Source organism: Protobothrops mucrosquamatus, unplaced genomic scaffold (assembly GCF_001527695.2).
Source record: "Protobothrops mucrosquamatus isolate PMUCROS unplaced genomic scaffold, P.Mucros_1.0 scaffold1009, whole genome shotgun sequence".
Lineage (NCBI taxonomy): Eukaryota > Metazoa > Chordata > Lepidosauria > Squamata > Viperidae > Protobothrops > Protobothrops mucrosquamatus.
In genome coordinates this window covers 214,756-226,275 of record NW_015387245.1, presented here as the reverse complement: position 1 = coordinate 226,275, position 11,520 = coordinate 214,756, and the positions used below count along the sequence as shown (strand labels likewise).

The window sequence follows — 11,520 nt, the reverse complement described above, 5'->3', positions numbered from 1 at the left end:
TTTTTTTGTATTTTTGTATTTTTGTATTTTGTATTTTTTGTATTTTGTGTATATTATTTGTTTTTAATATGCTGTGAACCGCCCTGAGTCCTATGGGAGAAGGGCGGTATACAAATTAAAATAATAATAATAATAATAAATGCTTGGGGGTCAATGAACAATCTGAAACTTCATGAGGGGGTTGAGGAGCTGAAGAGTTTGGGGACCTCTGCACTAGAATAAAAGACCCAAAGCTCGTGAGTAGCTGAGCAAATGAGGGAAGCCCAAGGTGGTATTAGTCTTACCATCTGAAGGGCAGGGAGTTTAATGAGCTGGTAACATTCATTGGCCATCAAGAACTTGTGTCACATCTCTCAGCCCAAGGGGAGTGGCCTTGAAATGTTATATAAACTCTATACCTGCCAAAGCACTGTAAATGTCATGTCACTGAACCTTATGACACACTTTAAAAGACTTCAGACTGCTTTGAATCCACCTGATTCCTACTTTGTTGATTCTTTTTCATCTGATGGATGCTTCTTTGCACATTCCTATTATAGAACACAGACTATGTGTTATCAAAGTCTAGTGGGTCATATTTATGTATTATTTCTTATGAGTGATTGTATACTGCTCCATTCATCTAAGTGGCTTCCTAAACAACAGATTTAGATATCTTAAAAATGATTTAAGAATGAATCCTTGACTTCTGACATTTTTGGACGTTTCCATTTTTGCAGACTGTCAGCAATCTGAACATCACACAATCAGAATATTTTCCCCAAATACGGATATGCATGCACTCTCCAATCAGTTATGGTGTCGATTGGATTGAGATTTGGAGCATGGGGGTTCTGTGTGTTAGTGAAGGATCAGGTGCCCCACTACAGTATTTTACTATAGAAAAGGACAGTTTTGCAGAATATTTTCCACAAATTCTCCCCTATTCTTATAGTAATCACTATCCTACTGCCATATTCAATGTCGAACAACATTGGTTCTCTTTGCATCTCTGATACCACGGAACAGATAAAATGGTAACCAAAATTTATACATTTTATTTAATTTTTATCCCACCTTTATTATTGTTTATAAATAACTCAAGGTGGTGAACCTAATACTCACCCCCTCCTATTTCCCCCACAACAACCATCTTGTGAGGTGGGTTGGGCTGAGAGAGTGACCGGCTCAGTGTCTCCAAAGCTGACGTTCATGCCTCAGGTGGGATTAGAACTCACTGTATCCTAATTTCTAGCCAAATGTCTTAACCACTAGATCAAACTGGCTCTGTTGATACTGCTATTGCTTGATTTCAATGTTACTGTTACTGACAGGCTCGAGAAACTGCTGGAGAATTCTGGCAAAATGGTGTACTTTCTTTGCTTACCAATAGGATAAAAACAAGGCATTTGTGCATAGCTCTACTAAACAGCTAAAGCACTCTCCTCCTGTAAGGTTTCTCAAATGCAGGAATCACAATTCCATCTCAAATTGACATCTCTCAGGATTGTTTAGAAGATGACTATGAGATCTATCTTGTAGAGATTCTGTAAAAACCCTCATATATACTCTATTCAACATTGCCTAGTATTTCATATTCTTCTTTTTCCTAAAAGCATTTCTAAGAGCTAGGGCAAGGGTCCCCAACTCCCAGGCTGCGGCCCAGTAATGGGCTGTGAACTGTTCAGAACCAGGCTGCAGAAGAGATAGGTGAGCGTACATGCACATGCACATTTATATGAGCGGCGGGCGGCGCACATGTCCACTTGTGCAAATGGAGCTTTGCGTGTGCTTGCCCGCCACTTGCACTGAGCCATCCCCTGTCCATCTCCCTCTGCCCTCCCCCCGGTCTGCAAAGCTGAAAAGGTTGAGGAACTCCGAGCTAGGGGATTTCAGAATATTTTTATTCTTATCTGGAGATTTAACAATTATTGGTAGTTGTTTTTTTTAATTCAGCTTCTTTAGCAGTGTGTCAGGCCATCCATTTCCCCCACTTGGGTTTGAAATTGTTCTTTGGGCCAAAATGAAAAGCAGAAAATAACTGTAGTTTCCTTCCTTCTTTCTGGGGCATATTTCTCTCAAATGAACTATGGATCTTGCTCCAAATCTAGCAGTAGGTGTGGCTGACTTTCCTAGCTGGATTTGCCTCAACTGACCCTTATTATTCAGGGTCAAGGCAAAGTGGAGCTTCTGGCAGATTCCAAAGAGCGTGGCAGCAAAGCCAAGATTGCTGACATTTCAAAATCAGTGCATGAGAACATTCAGCTGTGGCAAGAACACACCCAAACAAACAAGTTTTGCTTGTAGGCGAGAAAGGTGAGGCAATAATTGTCCAGAAAATAGTCAGTGTAGCCTTGCTAAAAGGTTTCAAGAAATGTGATTATTAGGCTATACAGTATGTGTGTGGTTTAAAGATTTGGCAGTTTCACAAGCTTGTTCAATCTATTATAAAGCTAATTAAGGAGGCATCTGTTTAAAGTTAGGCCTTGACCATTTAGTCCTTTATATCATGGGATGTATTAATAGGTAGTGCTGATCTTTGTAAATGTTCCCAGTCTCCACCATAACAATACAGATTTGGTGTTTGCATGCCTTCTGAGTGAAAGCTGAGGCCAAAATAAAACAAATCCTGTTTACCCACAGCGAACTTTAAACTTTTGTTCAAAAGCAGAAATGCAATCTGTCTGTTATTATGGCTATGAACATGGCATGAGTATACCAGCTTTTGATGGAGGAGAAGGGTGACAAGAATCTTGAGTAAACACTAGAAATAATTTTTGCCATGACCTCTTTGGCTCTAATGTTTAGACTGTAGATTAGTTAAAACTGGTTTTATAAGGAACTGTTTAGAGACAGATAATCCAAAACAAATTCAGGATGAAAAATGAATCAAATGAACAAATAGACTATTTTTCATTTCTGTTTAAAGAAATCTGAAATGAAAGCTAACACTACAAGCTATCAAACTGATTATTCAACAAAAATATGAAATCTTTTCTCCCTATTATTTATCTGTTTTGTCCAATAGACAACTCTTTACAATAACACCGAGAAGAGGGCAATGTTGTTTATAGAATTTTATTGCTTTGTGACAGAACTGCTGCAGGTTGCTGTCCTCATCTACTAAACTTTTTTTGGAGGAAGCAAAGAAAGGAATCTACACATTATGATAACAAGAAACAGTGCTGCCACATTGAAAATCAGGGGAAAATATTCTGCAGTTCATGAAAACTCATAGTTCACATAGGCAACAAACTCCTTTGATGACTGAAACATATGTTTGGAAGGGCTTAACTGGGAGTTTGTGGACCTCACAAATTGCTACAACCAACTTCCAACACAATGGTCCTATGGCTAAAGTGCTGGGAGTAGAGTTCAGCAGTGTCTGGGATAGCTTGCTCCTTAGTCTTCAGGATTTACGAGAAGCCACTGGATCCAAAATTATTGTCCAGTACATTAAAATAGAAAAGGGAGGGAGGGAGGGAAGGAAGGAAGGAAGGAAGGAAGGAAGGAAGGAAGGAAGGAAGGAAGGAAGGAAGGAAGGAAGGAAGGAAGGAAGGAAGGAAGGAAAGGATTATTTAATATTTAGATAAATGAATATGTTACAAATATGGGGCTGGAGTGAGAATTCCTATTTGGTCAATGCAAGCCCCTTTGAATGTAGCTCCATTGAGAACAATTACATAAAAGAGGAGAGAAGATACTGAATCTTCTCCTTTCCCTAGAGTCTCAGGCCTGCTTCTTTTGCAATTCTCCAGACCTGTAATCAGGAGATTAGAGGCAGAACAGATAACATTCACTTCCTCTCCTGCACAGGAAAGCATTCAGAGGATTAAAAAAAAAAAAAAAAAGCCTGTGACTTTCTATCTGCAGGAGGATTCTCCCAAATCCTGCCCATTGTGAACTACACACCTTCAAGAAAGAAGCATCATCATTTCTTCCTGCACCTTTATTCTTATTTGGCCACTTCAACAACCTTTCAACCTGAAATAAAGAAACAAGCAAGTTGGAGCATAGTGCAGTTTGCTTGCAGTCGTTCAGTTATATTGCTAAGCCATTATGACTTTGATTGTTAATCAATGTGGAATGTGTGATCTGTATATTTGAGATTGGGTTAATGATCAGAAAATCAACCTTAGCCCTAACTTTAACCCTATTTTCCTGCTGGCTTAGTTTAGTCATTGATACTTTTCCAGAACAGTAGTTGATGAGGGAGTTCATTGAAATAGATACTACTGGATGGGTTGCAAAAGGTAATTACATGAACTTGGGACACAGCAATGATCATAAGTATGAACCAGTTGCCAAGCATCTGGATTTTGATCACATGATCATGAGGATGCTTCAAAAGTTGTAACTGTGAAAAATGGTCATATGTCAGTTTTTTTCAGTATCATTGTAACTTTGAACAGTCACTAAATGAACTATTGTCAGGAAAGTGCCAAGAATTTGCCTACATGGAAGCAAACCAACCCTGATCCTACAGCCAGTTGTACATTGCTACTGTACTCCATGTGGAAAGAGTTTGGCTTATGTTTTCAAGTTCTAATTAAGTATACCATCTTGCTCTTACAGTCTGTTAAATCTAAAGTATTTTTCTCCAAAATGTTCATGTACCTGGAATACTTACCGTAGGACTACCCATACACCAACATATTTTTAAATATGCGAATCAAGAGATGCTGTGTAGGCAAACTTGAAGTATGACTTAGATGTGCAATCCAATCTGTATCTGCTCTGAAGTTGGTCCAGTCCAATTCAATGGGATTTATTCCTGGGCAAAACGATATAGGATTATAACATTAGTATAGAGAGAAGCCAGCACAATCCCAGTTCAAATGGATCTCCTTCTGAATCCATGTGTAATGGTATGTGAGAAAGGCCTCGGGCAGGGGTCCCCAAACCCCAGTCCATGGACCACTACAGGGCCACGGCATGGCAGCAACCGGTCTGTACAAACAAAGCCCCATCCGCGTGATGCAGGAGCACACAAAACCACGCATCCTCCAGTCCACAGAAAAACCTCTCTCCATGGAACCGGTCCCTGGTGCTCCAAAGGTTGGGGGCCTCTGGCCTAGGGAATAGTTAGATAAGAGAGAGCATAGCCTGCAGCTGCGTAATGGATGGAGAAAGAGGCTCAGAATGGATCCTCCCTAGCTTTTCAGGCTGTAAAGGAGACCGCAGGAGATTTGTATTTTCAGACTTGGAAGATTCTGTTAATGTAGCCTTATAGTAAAATATAATTAGCTCATCTGATCATGTTCCTGTCTGGTCTACCTGGGAATGCTGACACATATCCTAAAAGGCTGGATGTAGGCAAATCAGTATACTATAGCAATATATAAGCAATGAACGACAAAAGGTTTATTTTTCCCATTTTGAGGTTCCCATCAAATCACAGCAATAATTCAGAGGAACAAATTGCTTCTGACTATGCTTTCTTGGGTTACAAGAGTCTTCTTTTTAACCAGCAATTCACAAGTGCTACATATTGGAACTACTGCTGCAGCTGGAAAGGCAAGTAAACATTTGTTTTGTGGCTGGGAAGAGAAAGAGGTCACACAAACCACAATGCAAACCCAATGGCTAATCTGACTACTAAGCAGCTTATTTGTTCAGGAGCTGACAGGGGTACACCTTGAACCACTCTGACATTGAAATGCAGTCTATTTATTTGGCAGGTCCTTGCACTGTCAGGCTGCTGAGAATGAACTGATGCTTATGTTCTGAAGTTAATTAAAACAGTAATCTAAATGAAGCAAGTTCCTGATGAGATGCCAGCTGTAGACAAAGGCATTCCTATCCATGGATACAGCAGGAGAAAGAAAGCGACATGCAAAACTAATTACGAAACGAGGCAATGTAGCGTCTCTGGTCCTGAAAGCACTGCAGTGTGGAAGAACAACACAAGCTCATTCTGTAGGTTTGTGACAGAGGCAGAGTAGTAGTAGGCATTCGGCTACTGCTTGCATTGCGATGGTGTAACACTGTCCTCTATGCTCATTTTCATTCATTTCAAGAAATCCTTCATTTTATTTATTTATTTATTTATTTATTTATTTATTTATTTATTTATTTATTTATTATTCAAATTTCTACCCCGCCCTTCTCCCAACGGACTCAGGGCGGCTTACAGCCATTTAAAACAGGTACATGATACAAAATTTAGGTTCAAGCCCCATCCTTTTCACATTACAGCTGTCAACTAGTCATTAAACTGGAGGGCTGTCTTGGCTCTAAAAAGCTGGCTGGGGAATTCTGGGATTTGAAGTCCAAAGTCTTAAAAGTTCCCAAGGTTGGACACCCCTGCTCTAAAAGGAAGTAGTACTTATGAGGGATAATGATTATGCCAATCTTTCCCTCCAGATGTGACAGTGCCTACTGATCAGTTAAACCAGGTTAGCCTGCCTCTAGCATGCTATTCTATGGCACAGAATATCCAGAGTTACAACAAGTATCAGAAGATAAGAGAAAATGCAGGAACATTTTAGCGAACCCTTTTGGATCTTTCAGGTGCTTGAGGTGGGGCATTTATTTGATCCACCACCTTGTTGAAAGTTCATACAGTGATCAGTCTAAAGTTTGCCACAGAGTAATCCGTCCATGACTACTGAATTGCACAGGATGTTATCTACCTTAGCTAACTTCTATATTAAAATTCATTTTTATATAACGAAAATGGAAAGTCAGCACACTGTAAACCAAAACCGACCTTCTGGCATGCGTATTTCCAAAAATCTTCCCCCCCAAAATGGGGGTGGCTACAGCCAGTAATTTGGCTAGAGGCATTCCCATCTCTTCCTAAAAAAGGAAACGGATAATATAGAGCAGACATGTCAAACTCGCGACGTCACGTGACATCGCGCAACGTATCGGAGCTTTTTCGCCGTTGCCGGCAATGGGGTGGGCGCGGCTCCGGTATGATGAAACCGGCCCGCGGGCCGGCAGTTTAACACCCCTGATATAGAGCATCTGTTGAGAAGAAAATGAGAGGGAGTATTAGTGCTTATAACTGATTATGCCCCCCATTATGAATGGGCAGCATCCCCATCAATTGTTTGTGAAAGTGCTGCACAATGTTCTCAAAACCCCAGATCCAAAAAGTCAAGAATCTTTTCCTTGGCTTTACTTACGTACTTAAAACCCAGGTCTCTTCCCTGGTCAAGTGATTATCTTCCTGGGCAGCAGCAAATTGTCCAGTTTGGTCTAGTGGTTATGTCCCCAGACTAGAAACCAGGTGACTGTGAGTTCTAGTTTCACCTTTGCCATGAAAGCCAGGCGGGTGACTTTGGACCAGTCTCTCTCTCTCTGTCTAACCTGCCACACAAGGTTGTTCTGGAGAAAATAGAGGGAGTATTTTGGGTATCTTTGACTTTTTCACTGCATCCAAAATAGATCTAACATACCAATACTACTCCTCCCCCTCCTTCTCAAGGTTTAGACCAGGGGTAGGCAACCTTGGCTCTTTTATGACTCGTGGACTTCAACTCCCAGAATTCCTGAGCCAGCATGGCTGGCTCAGGAATTCTGGGAGTTGAAGTCCACGAGTCATAAAAGAGCCAAGGTTGCCTACCTCTGGTAGGCTCTCTTAAAGCATGTGCCCTATCATTTAACAATAGACACTCCCATAAATACATTTCAAGGCAGGATTTGAAGCAAAAGTGGGCCTGGATGGTAATATAACCATAAAGGCTCACCATTTATTTCAATAGAAGAGATAGTCATATGCATTAAAAAGCAGTCTCAATAGTAGGGCTCCAAGTTGAACTAAATGAAAAAAGCTGGCATTTGTATCTTGATCTTATAGAGACAGTTCACTAAAAAATTACCTGAGTTGATGCCAGTAATAACAGCAATTGGCTACAAAATGAATTGTGCGGTGGAGTAAACATCGCCAAGACCGACTCAGCTAAGCTTGGGTAGGGGTTAAGGAGAATACAGAAAACTCCCCACATTTGAAAGAAATAATGGGATTTATCATTGAAGGTTGCTCCCTCATAAAATATTTTCAATCCTGAACTATGCAAATTGGCAAACATGCTATTGGTTATTTTATATTTCTTCATTTTGTCTAGTTATGGTCCATTTCTTATATTCTTTTAACCTACTTTATTCACTAGCCTTTGACCCTTGATGTTTATAGTTCTTAATGGAGTTTGGTTCCCTATCTTCCCTTTTCTCTTCTCTTGCTGCCAACTGTTTTTCAGAGCTATTTAATTTGCACATTTTACTCATTACTGCCTAATAATAATATTGTTATTATTATTAGCTTTAGGATGTCTTCCTTGCTTTGTTCTGCTATGTCGCACCATATGCATTTTGGCCCAACTCTTTTATCTGTCTTTTATAAAGGATCTGTAATAACTGATTTTAACTTAGCTGGTTATGTATGGAGGTTTGCTCTACAAATTGAGAATAAAACTCTATATGCCATCCTTAGAGGTGGAAGAGGACATTCAGACTACTGGGTTCATTTCCCTGCTTGGTGCAGAAATCCAAATTAAGGAAGTGTTTCCTGTATATCCAGCTTATGCATGAAGACATCCAGAGAAAGGGAGCCCACCACTTCCAAAACAACTCTTTTATCCCCTGCTGACAATCATTTCTGCAAAATCCCCTCATTCTCAGGATAACTGCGGAAGGCAGCGCAGTTTGGTATCTGTGGCAACTGAGATTATAACTCCCCAACCTCTGATAGTTGTATTTACTGCTTTTGTTCAGAACATGCCATAAAGCCTTCCCCTTCCATTCACACCCACATCCGCAAACCACGTAAATGGGTACTCATTTAAGCGTAATGGGCACATTCTCGAGAAATACATAAAGATTTCCTTTGTGATACCGAATTATTTTTTTTCCCCCTCCCTTTGCAAACCAAGTTGAGCTTGCGTGTCATCAGGAACTCTGGGTAACGTTGGAAGAAAAGCTGGACTCTAAACCTAAGCGCGGTTTGGAAGCCTAGGAAGATCCTTAAGGACAAATAATAATGGGCGAATTAAGTGCTATTAATGGCACGGTTATGCATTACCTGGTGGGATACTGGCTGGGGGCGGGGCTTAGCTCTGGGCTTCCCTTCCTACGGCGGCTGCTTACCACAAGCGGAGCCGCCACCTCAAACACCGCCAAGGGAGCCGGGCAGGCGAGGAAGAGGAGGCCGGCCGGGGTCTCGCCGCCGCAGGGAGAGAGCAGACGGCGGGCGTCTGGAATCCCACCCTTGGAGTTCCCGTGATTGACACCCCAGAGGATGGCTCGAGCTTTCCAAGCGCAGAGCCGTGCAGCCAATGAGCGCGACCGGGGGCGGGCCTTGGCGTCAGGAGTATCTGTTACTTTAGACTCGCCGGCGCTGTGGAGGGGAGCCCAGAGCTGAGCCGGACCGCGCAGGTGAAGGGCGCGAGCGAGAGCCGGAGCTCAGACACTCGGGGCCGGGGTCGCCAGCGCTTGGACGGCGGCGGCGGCGGCGGGTCCTACTGAGGGGGCACCTGGCTCCATTCCTCGGCCTCAGCGGCAGCAGCCCCCCCCCTCCCCATGGCGACCAAAGGACTTTAAAGGAGTTCGGGGGCTTGGTCGGCATCTGGGCGATTCCGGGTACGCAGCTGTCGTCGACTTGATCGTTCCCACCTTGCATCCGTCGCGTCTAGTGCTCGGTTTCTGGGAAGGCCGCCGGCGGGACGGGTTTAGCTTGCAGCGGCTTGGAGATTTTCTTCGGGCCAGGAGTTAAAGCAAAGGCAGAGCGAGGACCGAGGCGTGCATGAGAAGCCGGAGAGCGGCGACTTGGAAGCTGCCGACTTCTCCGCGAGAAGTGGCCGCCGTCGCCGCTGCTGCTGCTGCTTTGGAGAGAAGGAACGGGAGACGCGGGGAACGATAACTGGAGACAAAGCGAAGGGCGGGAGGAACCTCTCGCTGGGACATCTCAACACCGAGCCCGGATGTGGCTTTGAGTCTTTGGGGGGGGGGGAGGAAAGAGCTTTGGGGTGCCGTCCCAAACAGCGAACCTCGCCGCCGCTCTTTTTCCTTTGTGCACCGCTAGGTCTCCTAGGAGAGGCGGCAGCAGATCGGGGGGGGGGGGGTTGGCAAACAGGGCAGCCCAGGGGTTCTCGCAACCTCTGGCGACCAGACCCAGCCCCTGCCCGTCTTAAGGGTAGTGTCGGGCGAAAGGGTGGGCGTGTTGGGGGAAAAAAAGGCAAGAAAGATCGGCCGGCGACAGTTTTCTCTTCCTTGGCCAAGATGGGGCGCTAAGAACCCCCTTTTCGTGTCGGGTGCGTGTTCATTGTTATGTTCACCCCTCCCTCCCTCCCCCCACGTCCTCATGGCGTTAATCTGCCGCTCTTCTCTTGTTTGCCGTCCCTCAGATCCGGCGATTCCTGCTCTCGCCGCGCCCTGTCATTGATGGGAAATCAACTGGATCGCATCACTCACCTGAGTTACAGCGAGCTGCCGACCGGGGACCCCTCGGGGATCGAGAAAGACGAGCTGCGCGTCGGAGTGGCATACTTCTTCTCGGACGAGGAGGAGGATCTGGACGAGCGAGGGCAGGCGGACAAGTACTGCGTGAAGGGGTCGAGCAGCCCTGCCCAAGAGTCCCCCACCCGCCACCACGCGCCGCAGCTGGTGCTGAGCGAGACCCAGTTCTCCGCCTTCCGCGGCCAGGAATGCATCTTCTCCAAGGTGAGCGGAGACTCCCAGACTGGGGATTTGAGCGTCTATCCGGCGTCAGCCCTGCCGGCTCTGTGCAAGCCGGGAGACCTGCTGGAGCTGCTCTACCTGGGGCCGTCCGACCACCCTCCGCCGCCCCCGCAGTGGGCAGTCTATGTGGGCAACGCTCAGATCATCCACTTGCACCAGGGCCAGATTCGGCAGGACAGCTTGTACGAGGCGGCCGCCGGCAACGTGGGCCGGGTGGTGAGTAGCTGGTACCGCTTCCGCCCCCTCGTGGCCGAGCTGGTAGTGCAGAACGCCTGCGGCCACCTGGGCTTAAAGAGCCACGAGATCTGCTGGACGAACTCGGAGAGCTTCGCCGCTTGGTGCCGCTTCGGCAAACGGGAGTTCAAAGCCGGCGGCGAGCTCCAGCCGGCCTCGGGCTCTCAGCCTCAGCAGCAATACTATCTCAAGATCCACCGGGCAGACAGCAAGGGCCACACGGTGCGGTTCCAAAGCTTGGAGGACCTCATTAGAGAGAAGCGCAGGATCGACGCCAGCGGTAAACTGAGGGTGATCCAAGAGCTGGCGATCGTGGATGGCAAAGAATAAAAAGCGGAGCCGGCGCGAGGGGGGGGGGAGGGAGAAGGGAGACTCGGCCGTGGCCAGATCGGCAAGCACCAGCCGTCCCCCCCGCAGACTCGCTCCGCCGCCTGGTTGCTCGGCTGCTTCCGCCTTTCCTCCTCCGGTCTTGCCCATGGAGGGAAAACCATGGCCACATTCCAAACGAAACCAGCGGCTGCCCTTCCCTTGGCCTCGGCCGGAGGTTGGTTCGCCTCCCACGAACAGGGATCGTCGTCACCGTGAGCCCGACGACCCGGAGGGTGGGGTGGAGAAGGGTGGGAC

At 45.6% G+C, this 11,520-nt stretch overlaps 1 protein-coding gene across 1 annotated transcript; it reads left to right on the top strand.

The window, feature by feature from the left end:
• Positions 1-10,365: 10,365 nt before the first annotated feature.
• LRATD1 (LRAT domain containing 1) lies at positions 10,366-11,231 on the top strand. The gene has a single exon (XM_015819880.2). The coding sequence runs from the start codon at positions 10,366-10,368 to the stop codon at positions 11,224-11,226; it is 861 nt and encodes a 286-aa protein (XP_015675366.1). The 3' UTR covers positions 11,227-11,231.
• The last annotated feature ends 289 nt before the right edge of the window (positions 11,232-11,520 follow it).

What these genes read in the sequence shown, in the direction of transcription:
- LRATD1 (XM_015819880.2), top strand. Translation starts at nt 10,366, where the DNA reads ATGGGAAATCAACTGGATCGCATCACTCACCTGAGTTACAGCGAGCTG.